A 23677-nucleotide genomic window follows, 5' to 3' on the forward strand; every position below is an offset into this window, starting at 1 on the left:
ATCATGAAAAAAGCATTACATTATGAACAAATAAGTTGGCAACTGAATGGGAGTGTTTGGTTAATACATACTGTATCAAGCGTAGATAGAGGTCTGATATGTGACAGTTTAAAGTTCATTAGTATTCCAGGACACGAAACAGTTTCCGTTATTACCTGAAATTCTGCTCCCTTTCTTATAGTCCCTACCTACCTCCACACACACCTTTGTCATTAACGTTTGTCCGCACATCCTTAATCATTCAGACCACAGATTATTACATTTGTCTTCCTAGAGCCTACAACATTAAGACATGTTTTTATATTTGTCTTCTTAGAGCCTAACACTTTCAGGTAACATGTGTTTATATTCGCCTTCCTTGAGCCTACAACATTGAGACCACATATATTTATCTTAACATTATGAACAAATAAGTTGGGAGTGTTTGGTTAATACATACTGTATCAAGCGTAGATATAACATTGAGACCACATATATTTATCTTATTGCAACCTTCACCTTTCGGACCACAGGCTATTGTATTAGTCTTCTTAAAACCTTCACCTTTCAGACCACAGGCTATTGTATGTCTTCCTACATCCTACAATACTGAGATTATAGATTATTATATTTGTCATGTGTTAGAACTTTGAGAAATCCTTTCACTTATATGAATTAAATGTGCATTCCTGACATTTAGTATGTATATCACATGACTCATTTTACTTTCAGTTTATGCCGAATGCCGTTTAACTACCAATCCAAATATGAAAGACCTTCCCAATAAAACTGAAGGAACTGTATATTTTCGTCAACAAGTGGTTAGTATGGTAGAGGTAGTTGCATTGGTGTTGTAGTAGTTATGGTGCATATGCTAGTAATAGTTGTAGCAATAGCTGTACCACCTTCAGAGGTGGTGTTGATGGTAATTCGAATAGTTCATGCTTACTCATAAAGCATTTCTGAATGGCTTAATGACGAAATATGACTCGAGACTTTATATTAGTAATGGAAAAATTGCCTATCCTAGCAAATCCGACGCACGTACATGCATATTGCAATATCACAGGGACTAGTATATAATGCTTGTAATATCATAAGGACTAGTATACAGGTCTTATGATATCGTTAGGACTAGTATACAGGTCTTATGATATCGTAAGGACTAGTATACAGGTCTTATGATATCGTTAGGACTAGTATACAGGTCTTATGTTATCGTAAGGACTAGTATACAGGTCTTATGATATCGTTAGGACTAGTATACAGGTCTTATGATATCGTAAGGACTAGTATACAGGTCTTATGATATCGTTAGGACTAGTAAGCTTATAATAATGCAAAGACTAGTATATAAGTTGCATAATATTGCAAGGACTAGTACATGTATATAAGGCTTATACTATCGTAGGGACTGGTATATAAGGCTTATGAGTAATTCCCCACCTGCGTACTCATGTGGAGTTGGACCATCATAGCCCATTACATCTAAATGTTGTACCGTCAATAACAAGGGAAAATGTGAAATATAATGATTAGTAGTCAGTCTGTTATCCATGTTTACCTAACATATCACAGTCATCAGTCATATTAGTTAATTTTATGTAACCCGTCACTTGAATATAATTTATCAGACCAAGTATCGTCCAATCCCATGCTTTATACATTTTTGTTTTCTGTGTATCCAATGCTAGACATATCAGTTATTTACAGCCAGCGGTGGAATTAATGTTTAAAAGTTTGTTTTTCATTTAAATATATTTCACAAAACCCACGATACATTACAGGGCAGAATTGGGTCAAGTGCTGTTTGGGGGCTTTTTTGGGTGGAGATGTGTTCCAAAATTTCAAAAGGACACAAACTTTCATCGAAACGTCACGAAAGCAAAAATCTGTATGTTTACTCAAAAGTGTGTATAATGTCCCAAAAAGGTGTGCAAGAATAAACCAATGGTCAAATTTCAAGTGACCAGCAGGTGGTGGTTGTCCGGAAACTCTGGATCCCACCCCAAAGCCCCCCAGAATCTTTATCCATCAAGACAATCATTTCTTCGCCACTTACCTGATGTAAAGATCATAGTCATAGTTTTAAAAAAAATCGTCATGTTTTCGTAACTTTGTTCCTATATGTGGAACATGTGTGTCAAGGTTTAGATTATTTATTTGATTTATTTGGTTATATTTCATGAATTCCTTCAAGGGCTGCATTCATACTCTGAAAGAGTCGTTATGAAGTTGAGACCGTTAATTTCAAGATTTGCATGTATTACAGCATGCTTCGAGTGTGAACTTGACCTTCTTGCACTTATTTTAATCGTGTTTATTAATTTCATGTTTCAATTAATATTTTTCAGAGCAGGGATTGCCGAAGAATGGGGATGCTTAACATACGTACGGAAATCCAGGGAATTCCTATGAATGCCCAGACTAAGTTACATGGTTTACACGTGCATGCACTGAATAACCTGAGTAACGGATGCGATTCACTGGGTCCACATTTCAATCCTTTTAATGCAACACACGGTGCTCCTACAGATACACCTGAGTAAGTTACGCACACAGGTCACCTGATATGTTTTGTCTGATATAGGGTTCGCGCTGGATAAATACCTGGGCACGCGTAAGTTGTACGTCGATGCTGATTTATATCATTTTTGCTACTTGTACTGTTGTAAGGTCTACGAATGTTATTCGGATACTGACTATTTTCACACCAATTGCATGAAGAACGTAAAAGTTATTGTATTAATTAACCTGAGACAAAATTATTTCTTGTCAAAAAGAGATTTCAAAAACTTATTCTTCAATGACCTCAAATAAGTTGTGATTTGTTTTTATATCGTCCACGAAAGAATGGCTTGACACATTTATAACTTTTTTGGCGCAAAATGCGTTAGCGACATCACCTTTAAGAATATTTGCCAAGGGAAAAGGGTCGATATTTGGCCAAAGTCAGACAGGTAAAACTTGCAGAGATGAGTCCCTCCCTCTTCGTTGAATATGTATTTAATTATTATGCATGACCACTTTTATTAAATGAAACCAACCATTAAAACGCCAGGGCTTTTCGCCTCTGTTAAGGCATCTATTTTGTGGATTATATACAATATGGCTAAAAAAGCAGTTCAGGATGATGACCTAAATCGATACATCTAGCATTATGCATTTCCATACACTATGCGTAACACTGTATGATTTTTTCTATAAGTCTGGCTTTTATTTACAAAACATCGCTAAATGATGTTTATATTTATGTTAAGTGCGGTTGATTATCTCTTAACACATATTTTTGTTTTCATTCAAAACGTTAACTTATGTTTATGTTTAGGACTGGCAAACACGCCAAGAATGGACGGAAAAATATGTATTATGATTACGTAAAAGCCGTGTAGAAAATATTATCGTTAGTTATAGCCGGATGTAGGTACAGCGGATAATAAAGAATAAAGAGCCAGATGTTCCGAAAATCGGTGACCAAAGTGGTTTTGTGCATGTAACGGCGGAGGAAACTTACAATATACCTAATATAGTTATCAGTTTAATATAATTATCAAATGATTTTGGCTTAGCAGAAATTATAGCCTTTTTTAATACATTTATCTATATGATTTTCTTGACCGCATATTCTTTTTAATTTTGCCTTTGTTGCTTGTTATTTAGTTACCAAACTGTTTTAGTTGCATATTTGTCACAATAAGTTTTTATTTAAATTATGAAACGTAAATAAAGTTGCTTATATTTATTGCATGTCCCAAACTCACCCACACGTACATGATAGGATAGGTCTGCCTAGTCACTGATTACACGGAAACAATATTGTTAAAAGTGGCTGGCAGGAAGGAAATGTAGGTTTGGCAGGTTCCAATCGACCAGAATATATCAAACTTTTTAAAATTTGACAACTCAAGAATGTGCTAAGATCGCTCAGGTGGCCTAAGTGGTTAAGAGGGTACTCTTTGGATGCTGGAGGTCGCGGTTCGAACCACGGCAGTCATACCAAATACTTTACAAAAGTGATACTAACAGCTGCCTCGCTAGGCGCTCAGCATTAAAATGTTTGTATTTAGACAGGTCCTGGTGTCAGGATAATGCGACTGAGTGGGGCATGATGCTACATGTCTGCAGCATGATGATCCAGTGCTAGACATAACTATAATCTGCCACACTGCAGACATCGTATATATACGAGTGAAAGCTTCTTAAAGCTACGTTTTATAAAAATCCAAATCACACATACAAACAAAAATATCTGATAAACCAATCTGGATTGTCTGTATCGTCATACGACAAATCGTCTGTAACTAAACAGCTCCTGGAATTATTGCGCCATCGAACATTTTCAATAATTTATAAAGAATGTGTGTCTGATAAAGTAAACTACATTTAGTTTGTTTTAGGGCATACTAATTGCAATATCAAAATTACCTCCCTTGTAAACTCTTTTGAGGATATGCAGCTGATCCGGTACAAAAAAAATAAATAAATAAAAGAACCAAAATTCGTTTCTAAATTAATTTCTGGTACATACTTGAAATGTATTTGTTTGTATTTTGGATCTGTAAATTACCGGTAAATAAACAATACAAATACCTATTTTTATCTATCACATTAAACATCGCATTAATGCCCATTATTCAGTAATGTCAGCATTGGAATCGAACCATTTTCTTCAAAATTAACGTAGCCATCATTTCAGCCCATCTAATAAGGAGATTTTTTGGAAAGTTTAATGACTCCGGGGATAGTTTAATTTGTATAAATCTATTGCAGGTAGCTGCATTTGTCAGCATTCTACAACACAAGCGAGGCCACCGATGCCGTCAACGTCATCTCAAGGGATACATAAAAAGTACAACTTATTTTTAAATACAGAGATATCTCAATATGAACTACATAAAACACATTTTAAAATAAAGAAAATAAATATTTGACAATTCTAATTCGGAGTCCATTTCTAAGCTACAGAGTCCCTAGTCTTTTGTTTGAAAGTCACTGATACAGTAGATGATGAGGTACATACCATTGCACGGTTCGCAGGCGAAACAACAGGTTATGCTAATCGGCGGTTAAAGGTTAATTCAGACCAGTTAGAGTTAGCTTTCAACGTAGTTAACTTTCGGTCAAACAGTATGATTACCGTAGGATCGAGATATATATTTGTACGAAACTCTTAGTAGTCCCGGGTGGCATAATGATCTAAGATGCTTGCCTTTACCGATCACTCGTACTTCTAACCTCTGTCCGCTTGCGTTCGGGTCGCGACTAACGACGTATTTGAGAAATATGAGATTTGAGAAAGCTTGACAGTGGCTTCCACAGATATTCTGACCGCCTTGTATCTTGTTCAAAACAAATCGTTACCCCACAAAACCAAACAAGAATTAAATTCTTATCTTTAATAAATAAGCTCTTGCTGTACGTACGTAGAGGGACCTTGCTTGTAATAGTCACAGGAAGAGAGAAATGTATATATCGAATTTAAAATGTCAACAATATCCCCGTTCCATTCCTTTCTCACTCGATCGCTTTCATCATCAATGATTAGTATTAACACTAAACGCACGTCTTTTTTCTAGTATAAAAATTGTCACACTGTCACTTAAGCTTAAATTTGCATATTTTCTCGGATAATCGATAAAAGTGTGTTCCCTCGTAAAAGTAAACTTTATCACAAGTAAACGACGCATTATGCTGGTTTTCTTTTGACAAACGTAAACACTTAGGGTTTTCTTAAAGGTTTATCTCACGGTAAATATTTATTGCATATGTTTATCATTTGAAAAAATACATTTTCTTGTTTGAAAGCTTTATAGAGAACACATTTATACCTCCTTTGGTTAAGGAAATCGAGATTTGTGTCAGTTGTGTAATGCTTTTCGTAATACTTGAAGACATTATTTGAAACATTGCGTTCTGATAGTAAGATAGCGAGTCAATGCTTTTAAATGACGGCAAATACATTTTCTGGGTATCACACCAAAATTAGCCAACCGATATTTAAATAGCGGTGAATAGCTTTATGAAAAAGGTTAAACGATGCATTTTCAAGCAGAACCTGGATTATGTAGTGGCGAACCGTTAAACAAAGCTGTTACCCAATAATGTATCGTTTTACTTCAATTCTTTTAACAGTTAACTGTTTTCTGAAAGCAATGCGCCGCTATTTTTGCTATGAATCGATATACTTTTATACAAGCGGTTAACAGGTAATTAAATTATCCCTTTTTCGATTGCCTTGCAACTGAAAGAGAATGAAGAGGCATCTACTCAGTAACTTCACACTTCAAGGTAGGTATTTACATATTACGTTTGTTTTTTTAATATAAAACATTTTTTTTTACAAAGCCTTTAAATATATCATTTTTTTATACAGTAGAACATTGAAGGATTGCTAAGACATCCAATACGGTCAGGCGCATGGCAAGCTCGGTATTTTTTTTTATAAATAATTTGAGTTAATTTCCATTAATATTAACACACAAACGTATTTTGCTTGCATACTATACCAAATTATTTCAGAATGCGACACGTGGGTGACTTTGGAAACGTACGCCAATACGAAACGGGTCATGTGGCTGAGGCAAGAAATGAACATTTAGCAAATCTAGTAGGACCTAACAGTATCATTGGCCGTGGTCTTGTGGTAAGGAATTTATTTCGTTTCTTCTAAATTTTGTATTGAAATTTGTTACTGATGTAAAGCAAAAGAAAATGACATGTTTCAAATACCATTTACAATTTGAATCATAAGAAACTACCTATAGGGAGATATTGGCGTTCTGTTTTTTGCAAAACATGCATCGAGATCATAATGTTATATTTGATAAGCATTTGATTAACAAAATAGCTCAGATGCTTGCTACCTGTCAGAGTTCAAGGACCATATCAAAAATATAAATGTTCAGTTAGCAGGGATCGATCATTTAATTGGTGTCGGCTGTTTGATTCATTATTCAAACTAGACAAATGCATTTATCTTGCAAACACAATAGTTGTAATATTTGTTGCTCTGTTCAAAAATTAAAAGGCGCCTTTCTGACCAGAAATGAATCCCGTTGAAACATCTGGAGTCGTTTACCTGACTGGCTTTGATTTGTCATATTAAAAGTTATTTGCGTAAATTTCGCTGATTCATAAATACAGTCAGACTCATTTATAAATTATGATTCGTTGCATAATCAGTCATCATAATCTAAAAGCATAGTTTAATTCTTCAGCCACACAAATTATCAACCTGACTGGAAAAATAGTCAACCCGAAATGTATTGCAATCACATTCAGATTATTCCCTTAACTTGTCATAACGCATTATTTACAGCCAGACACACTGTTAATCACAAACTACTGCCCCGCCAGACAAAATCAGTTAATACTTGAGCAATTCTAAAGAACCCGAGATTCAAGCGTATTTTCCCTAATCGACACGACCAATGGACTAACAGGTGACATTGTTTTGCCTCATCAGTCATGATGCGAATTTCCACCTGTCGAATTCAAATTCCTGACCAAGTCACATTAATCTTACAAGCAGCTAATCATATTCAGTTGCACATTAACGTTTACACACATTTGGAAGTAAGTTCTAGTAGAGGAGCCATTCTACTACTCTTGCCTTCTACAGGCATATATGTGGGTTTCGCAGCGCCTACCTCATGGGACAGGTATAAGGGTGCCCACTTTATACATACATGTACATTAGGTAAACAATCTTGGTTAAGATTTGTTTGCATTTAGCTCAGATTTCTTGCACACTATACATGCACTATACATACCGTTATACCTGAAATCATGAAACTTGGTGAAGGGATGCATCTTGACTACAACCTCGTTGCAAAATTTGATCAGTGTGACCCATGTATTACTCACTTTGACTAAATTATAAGTTCATTTATTAAGCTATGTTCATTTTACAAGCTATGTTTATGTTAAAAGCATGAAAATGAATGATTGTATACATCTACGTCAGTACACATCCTAACAGAAAGAAAATTACTGTGACCTACATTTCAACATTTCCTGTCATGGGTTTCGTTTGTGTAGAGTCTTTAATAAATATGTTCTATATGTTCTATATAAATAATGCTATACTTATATTTTGAACTGAGCGGAGGAGTCATCTTAATAAGTTCTACATCATTATTGCAAAATGAGAGTTTTGGAACCTATTGTTCATGAAATTTAATGACTTAGCTTAAATTTGTGTTCAAATATAATTTATCGGGTGCTTCTTATATTCCAATTATGTAATTTGATACGTGGATGCATCTCTGTTAGTAATGAACCATTACAGTCAAGGAAAACGAAAGTGTCTATTATCTGATGCTTTTCTTACATAGGTTAAATAGTTGTTTAACTCATGAGCACGTTTTCTTTTGTCATTATGCGTGACACCGTGTGGTTGGGTGGTCATAGGAGCTCGATTTTACAGATTACCCACAATTATCTCCCCTGTTCTCGTGAGTCTCAGCTCGACCAACTTAGATATGATAAACGTGCCAGTAATTCCTTTTGGGTCGGTGGATCTTCCCGAGTTCTTCCTACACCAGATATACTGGCTGCCATGCACAGCCTATTATGTGCTGAAAATGGTCTGAAACCATCAGAAAAAGCAAGACGTCCATGCTGTGTGTATCCTAATATGCTTAGTGTTTCTGACCAATGCATATGGAATTAGAAGTAAATATCGTTATTCAAAGTAAACTTGGTACATGGTTTCCATGCGAGGTCTGGTGTGTAGAGGCAGCTGCGGTAGCTCAACCGGTTGAGTGTCGGACTCGTAGTCCATATGTGGCAGGTTCGATACACACCCAGGCCAGCCAGTGTCATCTGTCTCTGTGTGTCCTTGATAAAGGCTCTTAGCTTTGATTTCATCCGTTTGGTAAAATCATTTATATGTCTGGGGTCTTTAAAAGCATCACCATCAAATAGACCTAGCAGCTACTATATTAAATTATTGGTGCATGAACTATGATTGAATTATTAAATCTCACTCCAATGTTACCCAAAATCTGTGACCTTCAGGCATAAAAATCTCTCTTCCAGAGATGGACACTGACAAAGACCTTTAAAACATATAATAGAAACCATGATTTTTTTAAATATAAAAATACAAAACCAACATTGCCTGTTTTGTAATCATCTCATTGTAGTACCGATACACTGATATGATAGAAAGAAATTCTTTCGGTGGGGGGGGGAGTATTTTTCAAGCCGTTTCACAGTATGCACGTATATTATGCGTTAACGTTACGTCAGCACACTACTGGCTATATAGAGCTCATTTATAGCAACTTAATATTTTTGAAAAGTGTAATGTAAACATAAAAGCTGCAAAAACAATTAGGAGGAAAATGTCCAAATTATTTTTCTGCATAATAATTGTCTACATTGGCTAATGAAGACTACTAAACGCTTTGTAGAGGTGAACGATGCTATCGTTGATAGCACTGTGTCTGTTTAGCTTTCTGACTTTAAAAAACATTCTTTAATGAAAATCTTTGAAAATTGCTTATGCTTCTTTTTTTTACGACGGCTTATAAACCGGTTTCATTTATCATATGAATACTCAATCGTCCGATTTAAAAATAAAGGATGACCTCGGTCTCGGTGATGATGCCGGAAGCCTGGCAACGGGAAACGCAGGCGCACGTCTCGCATGCTGCATCATGGAGCCGACGCAAACACCGCATGTCTGCAACTAGGCATACCAGCTATGGCTTCGATTGATTAAATATGTACGCATATTAAAAACTTGAAGTTATATTGTGTGATTTTTTTTCTAGTTTCTTTCGTTTTATCTTGAGTGCTAGGAAACTAGAATGAGGCAAAGCAAATGTATACATAGTAATCCGTCTTCCATTGCCGTACGTTCACCTGTCCGTTATAGAGATCTTTAATAATAAAAAAGGATGGGGAAGTTGAAAGTTTACACTTATTCTTTGCAGGTTGAACAATACATTTCATTGCTTTTTACACTTTCCTTTAAGAACGAATTTACATTGGAGTGGTCATGTTTGTCCATTTCTTTGTCAGACACTGAGTGGGTTTCGGTGTAATAGGTCATGTTTGTCCATTTCTTTGTCAGACACTGAGTGGGTTTCGGTGTAATAGGTCATGTTTGTCCATTTTTTTGTCAGCCACTGAGTGGGTTTCGGTGTAATAGGTCATGTTTGTCCATTTCTTTGTCAGACACTGAGTGGGTTTCGGTGTAATAGGTCATGTTTGTCCATTTCTTTGTCAGACACTGAGTGGGTTTCGGTGTAATAGGTCTAGTTTTATTACATATTATTCATCTAATTGTGCAGTAGTATCTCAGCGAGAGACGGTGTCCTACTGGCTTGGGGGTCGATTCGCCAAATGTTAAAGGATCAGCAACACATTAAACGAAGAGGGCTCTCGTGCAAAAGTTGACTATCAGCTTCACTTGTTTCACCTAACTTTGCAGACAGAAGGGGAACATATTAAGAAGTATGTTTCGTTTGATATCAACTGGCCAATGTTACAATGACCATATACAGTAAAGCTAATTCTGGGCAATGACCAGAATTGCACGTGATGATACACTTCAGCCTAATGATTTACAGATATAGTTCAATGGTCGCTATCAGTTCCATCTAATAAAGGGAAAATAGAATATTATTGCAAAGTACACCATGCTTATTCTTTGTACCTCTAATACAAACTTTGAACCAACATGGGCTTGTCTCTGTGAGTAATATATATGATTGAGCTGCTCTAAGCTCGTATGTGAATACGATGTTAATGATTGGTGATCTCTATGGCGATTAGGTTATGACACAAGGAGCTAAACATTCGGATGTTAAGGAGGGAGACAGGACTAAAAATAAGATTTTATTTCCACCAAATGTTTATATGGTTACTGGGTGAATATCTAATCTTAATAGTTTGCAAATCAGACCCAGAGGTTCAGTGTCTTAGGAACAGCAAGGAGGGCGACTGGAAAACGTATGGTGGTGAAGATCCGAAGGGGTTTGGCATTTTTGTGCTGCTCCATACAGAATCTCGCCTCCCCAGAACCGAATACGAAGTCTGCACGTCGTTCTTAGTTTGGTTTAAATCCCTAACGAAACTTTAAAATGTACTGCATCAGTCTTCCAGAAGGGACGAAAGGAGGTGTTGAAATAATATTTTTATGGCCGGCAGAAAAGTTCGGAAAATTCCAGACGGAGCTCGCCCAAACCGCGACGACATATGATTTTATTAGAGAAATATTCTGGTCTGTATATGCTGACAAAATGTGGACCCATATTGTGTGCTAGAGCTTGCGTTGGTAAGAACAGCGATGTGAGGCCGAGGCAACCTAAAACAATGTTTCTTCTTTAAATACTTTGCCCATTTATAATACTATAGGTGAACGACTACCTCTAAAATCCAGTCATCCCAGATACTACATTTGGCACAAGGGAGCTAAACATTGTCTATGTGGCTGTCAAGCACAGTGATCTTCCCTTAGGTATAAGACTCTATGGCAACGCCTAAGAATACCTCAGTTATTAATTCCGCTCGTTACGAATAACCTCGCAAAAATCAGAATCCACATAGAAAAATATACAATTACAAGTTAAAAGTTTATCACATCTTAGGAAAGTATACTCCATATATAATTCCAACATTTTCTCTGCTTATGGCGGCCGAGTTCTGCCATTACAATTTGCTAACATTTTGTCGTCGTCACACAGTTGGGTACTTGCACGGGAGCCTAAGCGACTTCACGTTCAGTTGGGGCTATATTTATTTTGCACGCACAAGTCTCTAGCACTTATAGAGCCTCCTAATATAAAGTGTAAAATTTTTATTTTATAACTATATTATATATATGTTATATTTTATTTATAAAATATAAATATTCAATTACGAACGGGTATATATTGTTGAGTTTCTTCTTCTAATGCATTACCCAATCATAATACTTTAGGAGTACTAACACTACCTCGCAAGTCTATCCTTCGCAGATAGTATCTTTCCCATATATTTTCCTTTTGGTCAGCTCTGCGCCGTATCGATAGCCAAACAAAACAGGTGCAGGAATAGTGTGGTATATTTATATGTATGCTACCCTTATACTGATCGTTGACATTAGACTGCCTGTTATCGATTACAGAGCAAACGCTAAATTTAGCTCACACCGATAGTAAATCCTAACAAGGTGAAAGGGCTAGGCCCCTTATGCTTTCATTTTCTGCTCATTATACTTACAGCTTTGAACTATGGGCAAAGCACAGAAACTGAATTCAAAAAATGAAGACATCATCAATCTACAGACTGACATTTCATCCGTACATGACATTGTGGCGGTAAAGAGAGGCAACTCGATCTGTATCCCTTCAACCACTAAGCGCCAAAAAAAAAAAAAAAACAACTACATCGGAAACTTCCACATCACCCAAGTACTCTCCTCACACCCAATGTTACGGTAGATTATTATCGGACTTCACTCTATTTCTCTTGCTTATCAGCGAGGGAAAGAGCTTAACAAATAGGCTTTACCTCCATCTGAACCTTCAGATATACGGTAGGTTACGTCGGTCAAGCGTCCCGTAATCTTCCCCGTCTTTGTGAATCAGATGATACTCCTCCAATACACACGCCTCGTTTCCGTTACGACTGGCGTGGACCATGTTCGAGTTATCACTTTCCTCCTTTTAAGGATCAATCATGCAACAACCCTTCCCCAAGTGCGTATAGACAGATCTACGTCGACATACACAGGGATCGCTCAAACACTTCTTCCTCGACAGAACTCCCTTCCGCTTCTGCAGACATCGCCTCATCAATCTCACGACAGACTATGAGGCTAGTGGGCGGCAGATCTCGTCACTCTTCAGGCTCGCCTCATGCCCCTAAGGACAATGATGTTTCTCTCAAAGACTGTTGTCGATACTGGAAAGTACGATATAACTTGAAGATACAGCCTTTCGGGCCACCAGTGAAGAAATATTTCGCCTTTTACCTTCGAAGTTTTGCCCACCTCCCCCTACACCAACACCAGACTTGACTTGAGTCCAAGCTTCTTTTGATCTTATGACAAAAAACGAGGAGCCTACCTTCAAGTTACTACCTCAGTCAGGAGGGTTGCAGACATTCCGAACTGTCTTCACCACCAATTGCAGCTTTAACAGACTTTTCTTTACACAAAAACCCATTCCATCTCACTTTCGTCGGCGTTTCTACCGTTGTTACGCGCAAGCGGTTCAGATGGAAGCCCAAGCAAAATATTTGGATATCGCCGCCCTGGAAAGATCGATGCCGCACTCCATACATATGGACCGAGTGGCCTTTGATGATATTTAACAGTTAGTACGCAACAGCTTTGCGGTGAACTCTTTACTGAACTTTGTCTCTATGATAATTTTCTAACAAGCGGAACATAACATCTTTCCTCCCACTACATATTCTATAGGCATGCTTGGGTGTCGGTATCATGAATGACCCGTGTTTTAAATAGGGAAGCACAACACACCTTGTCAATTTCCTTACCTCAGCTGCCAGTCTACAATTGGCTGAACGAGGCTATGTACTCGCGACCTCCACATTCCTATAAAGTCAGACTGCGCGCACAATCTTTATTGTCCAACCTTTTGTTTAACGGCCAGGTTGAAGAGGTTCGTAATAGGCCACCAAAGAAACAAATTTTCCTAATCCGCCACCACAGCACCGTTACAGGGATATACGGGAAATCAGGAAAGGGATCCATGAGCCACCCATAGGACACAAACGTCCGGAAAAACAGTTCTACCAGAGATCCACTCAGTCAGCCACAGCCATCGCAAACTAAAGCACAACCCCCCCCCCACAAATTGGAGTCTTTTGTTCGACTCAGCGTTACTACCGTCGACAGCCTGATCCCCTGAAAAATGTTGCCGTCTCAAGACCGCCATTTAAAGTCATCCCGTAGGAGGAGAACTTCTTTCCTGCGCTGTCGAATGGGACAAAACTTGCCACAACGATACCTGGACTAGGCAAGTAGTTCACGAGGCACTCTGCATCACGTTTCACAATCCTACATCTGTGTCCAGAGTTTCCTTATTCACCAACGTCCAATCTGATCCACTCAAAGGCAACACATTACAGCAGGAAATAGACAACCTCCTTCGGAAAGGGGCGGTATAGCCTGTTCTAAACACTCTCTTCTGAGGGATTATATTCCAAACTTTGCTTTGTTCTAAAAGCACTGGTGGCAGTAACACCTCTTTGGAAATGGAGTCCTGATTCTGTCCGACATCTCTACAGAAGTGACTTATCTCAAACTACAAGGAGGAACCAAGTCTCCAGACCTTTGCGTCACGGTATGGGGCTTATCTGGTGTGGTCAACGCCAAATCCACTTACGTGTTCGTGATAGACCCGAATGCCTCAACGATCTAGCGAACTCGTCCTGAAAAAATCAACTGATTCACACGCGCATCAAACGTCGTTATAAGCAGGTTGCTTGAGAAAGATTTATCAAGATGACACACATGAATAAATACCTTGAAATGGTCTATAAGCATGAAACAAATTTCGTTCTCGATAAACCAATCTACATCGGTGCATCAGTACGTGAAATCTCAAAGTGGATTGTAAAGAACAAGTGGCCAAGTGCAAGAATGTTGTTTACTGATACTGATTCTCTCGCTTATGAAATTGATAGGTCTGATTGTGTAAACAATGACGTCTCTCAGGATATTTACAGTAACAGAAGAATTAGATTTAACAGATGTTGCTAAAGAAACAGGATTTCATGACCCAACAAACAAAAAAGTAATCGGTAAGATGAAAGATGAATTCTGTTTCGAACCTATTATTGAATTTGTTGGATTACCTAGCAAGATGTACTCTGTACTATCCTTAAACACTAAAAAGAGCATGATGAAGGCTAAAGGTATTAAAAAGGTGGTAGTTAAGAAGAATTTCACCCATGATTTATTCAGGCAGGTTTCATTCGGTGAAGAAATAAACCATATTGTATAGATGACTGCAATAAGATCTGAAAAACATCAAATCAGAACAGATAAAATATTACATCAAGGTCTTGTTAACTTTGATGACAAAAGATTTTGTACTGACGGTATAAATACATTTGCATTGGGTCATTATAAAAATAAAAGTGTTTTCAATCAAATCTTATAATTCAAGATTTTAAATTCTGAAATTGCGCTCATGGCGAACAATCAAAATTGATTTTTAACTGTTTCTAAATAATGCTGTTGGTAGGGATATTATCTAGTTTTAAAGAATATTATATTTAAGGAATATTAATGATATTTTAATTTTATCTTTGAAAGGTCATATGTTGATAAAGTCGTTATACTCTTGTTAAAACGCGTTTGTAATTTTTTTTTTAGTAGTGTGTGACTGACGGCTGTACGATACTAAATTCCAAACTGCAAGCAATTTGTTTTTAGCGAGCAATACAAATAATGTTTTTATAAGCGTTTTCACGGGCAACGGACATTATCATTAAAAATCAATCAGGGCTTGCTCGTAACACACCCAAAAATCACCATGCTATGGTTAGCACAGTGAAATAAAGGTTGCTAGATGGAAACGATGGAAATTGCGCTCATAGCCGTCAAGTCACATACTAATACTAGTTACTAAGGAGCATGTAACTCAAAGGATAGAAGGATAGGTCAGTATAGTATGGTAAAAACGTACACGATGCTTTAGCATTTTTTGGCTCCACACACTAGGCAGAACTTGTACAGATCTAAATATGTTTACTTCGGCATGAAAATGTCACTCTACAGTTAGCGTCTATACTCTTCGGCAATGCAATATTCCATTATGGAAAAGGTACTAATTGCTAAGTGGATAACAAAATAGTTCCAACACTTGGTCCTTTTACATTGTTTTGTTGTGACGAAATTGATTGACGTATCCTCTGGAAGGAATTTTATACATTATGTGCTAAGTGAATGACCTATTGTATTGATTTTCGACCACGGACTTTGGAGATCGCTGTTAGTCGTAGATCTGAGATTACGTTCAGTATTTGATGATCCTAATTTAATTAGGTTCGAGAAATAATCTTAAGAAAGATCGTTTAAAGCGACATGTTTTTATTCCTTACTAATGAGTAACTATTGCAGACTTGAAGACCAAACATTCGAAGTACAGTAGTCATAATAGGATGTTTCAATATTAATCGGGCTACCCGTTCCTGGCGTTTTTCAATTCTGGACAGACTATAATTAGATTTTTTCCCCATATGATACAGCCTTAGTCTATTAGTGATAATATATGTCCCGAAAAACATTCAAGTTACTGGGCAGGTAGAAATCTCGACAGTAATTATAAGACAGTTTTTATTTTGACTACCATTGCAAATAGGTGATTGATGTGTGCATTTCGGCTGAGATGTTGATCAATGTAGATGTCAAGAAGTTTTTAATTTTGACAATAGGCACGTCTAAACCAATTTATTTGGAAGTGGATCCATGTTAGGTTATAGGCGCTGCCTTGTTCCTATTGTCAATCACTTCGTTTAAGAGACATTAATAGACATTTTATTTTGATGACACCAAACTGACATATTGTTGAGGTCAATTTTAATTTTATTTTTATTGGAGTCGAGAGATTTACCAGATGAATGCAATGCAGAGTCGCATGGCAAGGCGTTGTAATAATTTCGGAAAATATTTCCCATATGATGATGCCAGTATACCCGAAATCCACGACAGAAATGACACATGACTAACTTGTTAGACACCATGACAGACCAGTGCTTGACACAATTATTGCCTAAGTTTGCTTCAGACCTGCCCTGTGGAGCTTACTTAAAACAGTTGCAGGTGTCTACAGCGTTGTAAATATACGACCGTTGATGAATCAGTTTGTTACACGTGTATTTGTGGTACACACTCTAAAAAAGAAAAGAAATCAGTTTCAGAGTTTGCTGATTTAGGTTCCAGTATCGATATGACTCTAATGAATGAAAACAAGCATCTGAAGTATTTTTCATACACTGTATAGACGATATTCTGTCTGTGAGCGGAAATCGTAGGCCCAGATATTTCATTTTTCATTTGTCTTTTTATTGATTTAACTAGCAACTGGTGGAGTAGGGTAGAGTTAGGAATGAAAGTGTCGCCAATTACTGTTCAACGTCTCACAAATATGCTTACCTCTGGTCTAGACAATGTTGATGCTTACCTCGATGATGTCATTATGTACAGAAACACCTGTAAAAAACATGTAGCAACAATTCGGAAATTTGCTGACGGACGCATAGATGCAAGTTTGACAATTAATTTATCCGAAAAGTGAGTTTTGCCATGCTAGTGTAACTTTTCTAGGACATATCGTGGGACATGGAGAAGTTAAACCAATAGATTCTTAGATCAAGGTTATTTCTGAAAAGCACGTGCCTCTAAATAAAACCCAACTAATGCGATTTGTCGGTATGGCTGGATACTATCGGAAATTGTGTTCCAATATTTATATAATTGCTGAACCCCTGACAAAATTATTGAATAAGGAAAACAAATTCCTTTGGACTGAAAAATTTCAGGAGGCGTTTAAAAAGTTAAAAGTTATACTTAAAAGCATGCCAGTTCTTAAAGCACCAATTTCGGCCAATCATTTAAACTGTCTGTTGATGCAAGTAATGCTGGTGTTAAAGCAGTTTTGATTGATGAAAAAGAAAATTTTATTGCTCATGCAGTCTGCAACCGTCTTCGATTATTGTGTTTATTGAGCACATTCTTCTTATTTTAATGGTCAAGATGAAAACAAGTAAAGACTACTAAAGTGGAGTGTGTTGTTACAGGAATATCATGTTGACATCAGGCACATCAAATAAAAACAATATTTAATAGCATATGCAATTTCCCGTGAATAGAAATGTATTATTTCATGCACATTTTATATAATTTATAAGAGTTCTTTTAACCTCATGGATATTTAATATATAGTCAAATGAAAGTTTAATCTTTCTTTTTCTTTATGGGGGAAGTGTTTTGTGAATTTGATTTAATTTATCATAGATTCAATTTAATTGCTTGCAATTTTATATCCTTTCTTTAATTACATATCAAAGTATTGTAATTTCGTTTAATAGGAATTTGTTATTTTCCAGAAATTCAGTTTGACATGACTCTTTTCGTGGACTCCTAATAATAGAAACACTGTTTCAATTTCTAACAAAGAGAACACTTTTGATAGTGATACAAATACAGTATTTAATGATGAATGACTTAAATGAGGAAAGAATTAAGATTAATAATAAGTATAATATCCAAAAATTGGATCAATTAACATAATCCGCACGAACTAAATAATGAAAAGACAAATAAATGTACAGTATACGTCATCGCCGTCCATCTTGGATTTTTCGTCGGGACTCGAACTTGAATTTATTAGAACAATTCATTACTAGGGCTTCTAAAATTTAGTTTGTGGATATTTCTTGGACTGTTTGTGGATTTGATTTATTAGGGCCTAAACACGCAACATAAGACATCCTTCAGTGAAAAGCCATTTAAAACAGATATAAAGATATTATTGCCGCAACTCCTCCTTTTGTACTTGATCGAAAGAGTCGGTCGGTATTGTGATGCCTTACATTGATCTGATCACTTTATCATATTTTTAACACATGTTTTGGTGGCAGTGGCAGTGGTACTTGAGGGACGAGCGTGGAAGCTGGGATTTATTTTAAGGCAGGATATTTATTATTAGTGCAATATTTATTTTAAATAATAGATACTTGATAAAGTTACACAACCGATAGTTTGCATTTAATATGCCAATGTCTTTTCTGGAAACACGCCTAAGAATATTCATATAACCAATATACTATTTTATTACATACATCATTCCAAATATAATTCATTAAGAGGTTATCTCGTTAGAATACCTCTTAATCTCTATTGCACCTCAAACTGTTTTGTGCAGCATGGTTCCGAGAAAGACCTTGCTATCAATGCAGAGAAATATTCACTGAAAATAAAACATTAATTTATGCAAATTTTGAACTATATGTCAAACAAAGCAGCATTTTTTTTAGTTAATACTTTTATACGGAATGATTGCATTAACTTGGTTTTAACCGGTGTGGTAAATTATTGACTTCCAGCTTTATTGACGTTTATTTCTGCATCTCCTTTTTAGTAGTTTGACCACTAACAATGGAACACGTTTTGTTGATTGTTTCGCCTTCCTCGCTGTGAGATAGATGTTTTACGACGTGAACCCATTTAGGGAACAGTATGAAATTGTACCTCCACATACATTTTGGAACTTTGATTAAATGCGTTTTATGCCATCAAATATTGGCTAATAAGTAAAGAATTTCTGCACGTGCATACTTTCAGTTTATGTTCTCTTTACTCCCGGTTCAAACTGACAACTGGCCTGCCTGGTTTCATTTGTAATAGAAGAGCTGTCTTTCTTGGCGTTCGTTACTGTATACTACCGAATGCATGCGATCACATATCGTTGAACTCTTTCTTTGGGCCGTCAGATATTTTGTGCGTTACGTCCTCGCGGGTATCTCTTGTAGTCATAATAGTTCTACTGAGAAAGGTAAAATAGGGACTCATCGATTCGAAGTCGTTATTAGTGCCATTTCATTGATGCACATGTATACCGTAGCCTTGAAACCGGTTATTCGTGACGATTCCCGGGATGTGATAAACAATATGTACCTTCACCAGATTTCAGCACTCAGAAATCAAAATGAAAAATGGCATCAATTATATTTTAACATAAATAAAAAATAAATAAATAGGAAAATTCAAAGAAGAGGTTTGGTAAGTCTTGGTCCGATAGGTTAAACTAACGTTTTCTATGGAAATATAGCATGATTTCCCAGTTTTAATTTCCGCTTTTTGTGAAGTTCGATAATGCAGGACAATAAGGTAAAGTCAAAAGTTGAATTTTACATACGCAGAGGAATCGTCTTACGTCATGCATAGTTTGTCACAGGCCCAAGTGATGGAAAGAAATGTAAACATTTTTTAAATGAAATTTCGTAAACCGTTCTACGTACTAAGGACAACAAATTATGTGGTGACACTTCATAGGTAACTGTCGTGTGCACACCATCTGCAAGTACATAGTTGAAATGCGCGACTTTAAATATTGAAAGTTATAAGAAGGCGTCTTTTCGTTGTTGTATAAACCTCTTGGTTTTATGTTTTGATAAAGTATGTAGAGGTTACTGAGAATAGGACGGTAAATGAAATAGCATTCCGGTAAGGCTGAAATAAATAAGCTATCGACTCCAAACTGCCATGACAGGCTCATCCAAAGTGTGTAAACAGTCTCATCATGGATCACAATTATAACAGAACCCAGCTCCTTTAACACACACACACACATGCGCGCTCGCGCGCACGCAGGCAAGCATACATGTGTTCATATACTTGTGAGGGTCTTGACATATGACAACATTTCGAGGACGATAAGAAGGAATGAAACTATATGTCATAAATTTGAAAGTGAGCTTAACTGTGAGCCAGGCAATATCTGTAGCACTTCATGTTTGCCGTATACGTCTTTAAACATTATGAGCACAACTCTTTCTTTACCATCATTGTGAGGACGTCATTGTGAGGACTAATTACACACAATCAAAGACTAACATCAATTTGACAACCTGAATATTATTTTCTTCTTATTGCACCTGTCCTGCACACACATGAGAATATATTTATTTAAAAGATTAGGAACTAAATTATCTGCAATTAAAACTATAGGCAGACATATACACGAGCTTAAATGTTCAAATCGTATTAAAATATAAGTTTAAGTTATTTTGCCCCCCCCCCCCAAAAAAAAAACAACTTCAGGCACTGTTTTGCAACTTTGTAACCTCTTTTATTGACACAATCAAAACTTACCATCCGTGGGAAATGTGAAAGAGCATATTAGCAAAAATATGCATAAATTCTAGATAGTGCCATGTAAAAACTTAAGAATATCAAACATATCTAAATTGTCAATTCAACTATTAAAATAAAAAATGTGATTTCTAAAAATGTAGGTTGACACCAAAGCAACACAAATGTCACCAGTTAGGTTTCCCAATGCAAATTCACTGGAACTGAAGTTGCGTTTGGGAAATCTGCGCTTGACTCATTACATGACAACATATCACAACTAAAGTTTAAATATTAGGCAGAAGAAAACGGGAAGTTAAGGCAATAGCGTTCCATTCGTTTTAGTTATTTTTTATTTTGTTTATGCCTTACAATCATATACCCATAATTAAATTTATCACAAAGATGTGTGTAAATAATAAATGAAGATACAGTTGAGAGAGCATATAAAATGGGGGTAGGTACAATACATTGAACTGACACATTAACTATTTTTTTCTTCTAAAGGGTTCATCTGATTTGCTTTTGAAACCGTTATTAAATTCACTTTTCTACGCCTAGATATGCTACCAGATCAACATTTACAGAAATGAAAGCTAGACTTCATGGAAAAAAATATTTTGTTCTTAAAACTAAATATTTTGAGAAGATGACTTTTAAGAAGGAGTTAAGTACACTTATTTTAATTCGTTTATTTTTTCATTAATAAAGAGTTATCAGCCTTCTGTAATTTTCATGTAAACAATCATACAATAGATGATAAATACCTATTGGGTTGCTAGTATTCAGGTTGATTAATTAGGCACTTAAAGAAATAGAAATGGCTGTAATAATTATGGATACGTGCTTTATTAAGCATGCCTGTAAAATAAATCTCACACGAGTTACATTATTAACATGTACAAGTATTACCTAATTACTATCACACGAATTACATTATTAACATGTACAAGTATTACCTAATTACTATCACACGAGTTATATTATTAACATGTACAAGTATTACCTAATTACTATCACACGAGTTATATTATTAACATGTACAAGTATTACCTAATTACTATCACACGAGTTATATTATTAACATGTACAAGTATTACCTAATTACTATCACACGAATTACATTATTAACATGTACAAGTATTACCTAATTACTATCACACGAGTTATATTATTAACATGTACAAGTATTACCTAATTACTATCACACGAATTACATTATTAACATGTACAAGTATTACCTAATTACTATCACACGAGTTATATTATTAACATGTACAAGTATTACCTAATTACTATTACATGAGTTACACTATTAACATGTACAAGTATTACCTAATTACTATTACACGAGTTACCCTATTAACATGTACAAGTATTACCTAATTACTATCACACGAATTACATTATTAACATGTACAAGTATTACCTAATTACTATAAAACAGGCGACATGCATCAAAATAATCTTTGAGAAGAAGATTGTTTAGGGTTGAGAATCTCGGCATATAATGCAGCCCGCAATCTTTCCATTGTGTTAGGGCCTGAAGTCCGCGTACCACGAGATGTATACATTTTTCATTAAAAGAATAAGAGACTTGTCGAACAGCCTTTTGATGAAAAATTTATACCAGTGGTTCATAACTGATACAGCGTACGTACTGTATTTCTATCACATGCAAATGCATGTGTTTGCACTTTCAATGGAGTTCAAGAATGAATACAAGCACCTGTATATTGACCGAGTGAATTAACTAGTCACATCCCTACAGATTGTATCCACTACATAATGGAGTATGTTACCTTTGTTGCTATTTAAAATCACCTTCGCGATGTTATAGGTTGATATTTTTTTGTTTTGAGTTTCTAGTTTTTACAATGTTAAAACACATATTCATGATTTAAAATTTAAAGATGGTATTAATGAAGAAAGTAGAGCACTACAAACACATGATTAGCTAAATCATTGACAGGAACGCCCAGCCCTTTACAGACCAGCGTATGAAAATTAGTGTGGAATAGAAACGAAGCGAAATGATGAACGAACAAGAGGTAATTAAAATATTTTAATATATTTTCAGTTGATCTAAATCATTATTCTGCTTTAATAACAGTACTAACGACCATAAACTCTCTCGTGCTACTATGAGAGGGTGGTGGTGGACATTTTCATATTAAATTAACAATAATCGATTTTAGAACATTATAGAAGGTTTAAGAGACAACAACATATATTATAAACACAACAGTATGGACCGCTCCGGTGGACGAGTGGTTAGTGCGTCCACGTCAGATGCGAGAAGTCGCAAGTTCGAACTTCGATTGAATCAAACCAAAGACTTATAACATGGTACTGCTGCTTCGCTAGGCGCTCATCATGAAGAGGTTAGTGTTAGGACTGGTCGGCCTGGTGTCAGGATAATATGACTGGCGGGGCACATCGTGCTACATGTTTGTGCTATGGTTCCCCACTTCAAGACATCACTATAAACTACCACACTGCAGATAACGTCGGAATATGACTGAAAACTTGCTAAGGCTACGGTAAAAATTAAGATCACAAACACACATTATAGTACATGTATGAACACCACGTAACCAAGAAACTTACCGTATAATGGCGATAGGGCTTGTAACCTTCTATGTTTGATTATATAAATCTCAAGGCAAGTGCACACATACCGTTACAACGAACCATATTCTTGTGTGTTACTTGGTTTAAGTTAAATTTCAAGGATTGCATACATCCCAATTTCTGTATCTTACTCACTCCCGGTTTTTGAGTACGGAAAGCAGATAGGATTACAATGAAATTGTGTATTCATTTTGCAAACGAGGATTATTATTAATATTTGTATCGTTATTTTCATACGTC

The 23677-nt window shown here is 36.1% G+C and overlaps 1 protein-coding gene across 1 annotated transcript; it reads left to right on the forward strand.

Annotated features, from left to right (window-relative positions):
• Positions 1–709: 709 nt before the first annotated feature.
• Positions 710–13706, forward strand: LOC149801303 (superoxide dismutase [Cu-Zn]-like). Its single transcript, XM_089956787.1, has 4 exons — positions 710–800; positions 2334–2524; positions 6499–6622; positions 13482–13706. Exons 1-4 carry the CDS (start codon positions 747–749, stop codon positions 13704–13706), a joined length of 594 nt encoding a protein of 197 aa, XP_089812913.1. The 5' UTR covers positions 710–746.
• The last annotated feature ends 9971 nt before the right edge of the window (positions 13707–23677 follow it).

The sequence above is a fragment of the Sinohyriopsis cumingii genome, chromosome 4, assembly GCF_028554795.1.
Source record: "Sinohyriopsis cumingii isolate HCF-2022 chromosome 4, ASM2855479v2, whole genome shotgun sequence".
Classification (NCBI taxonomy): Eukaryota; Metazoa; Mollusca; class Bivalvia; order Unionida; family Unionidae; genus Sinohyriopsis; species Sinohyriopsis cumingii.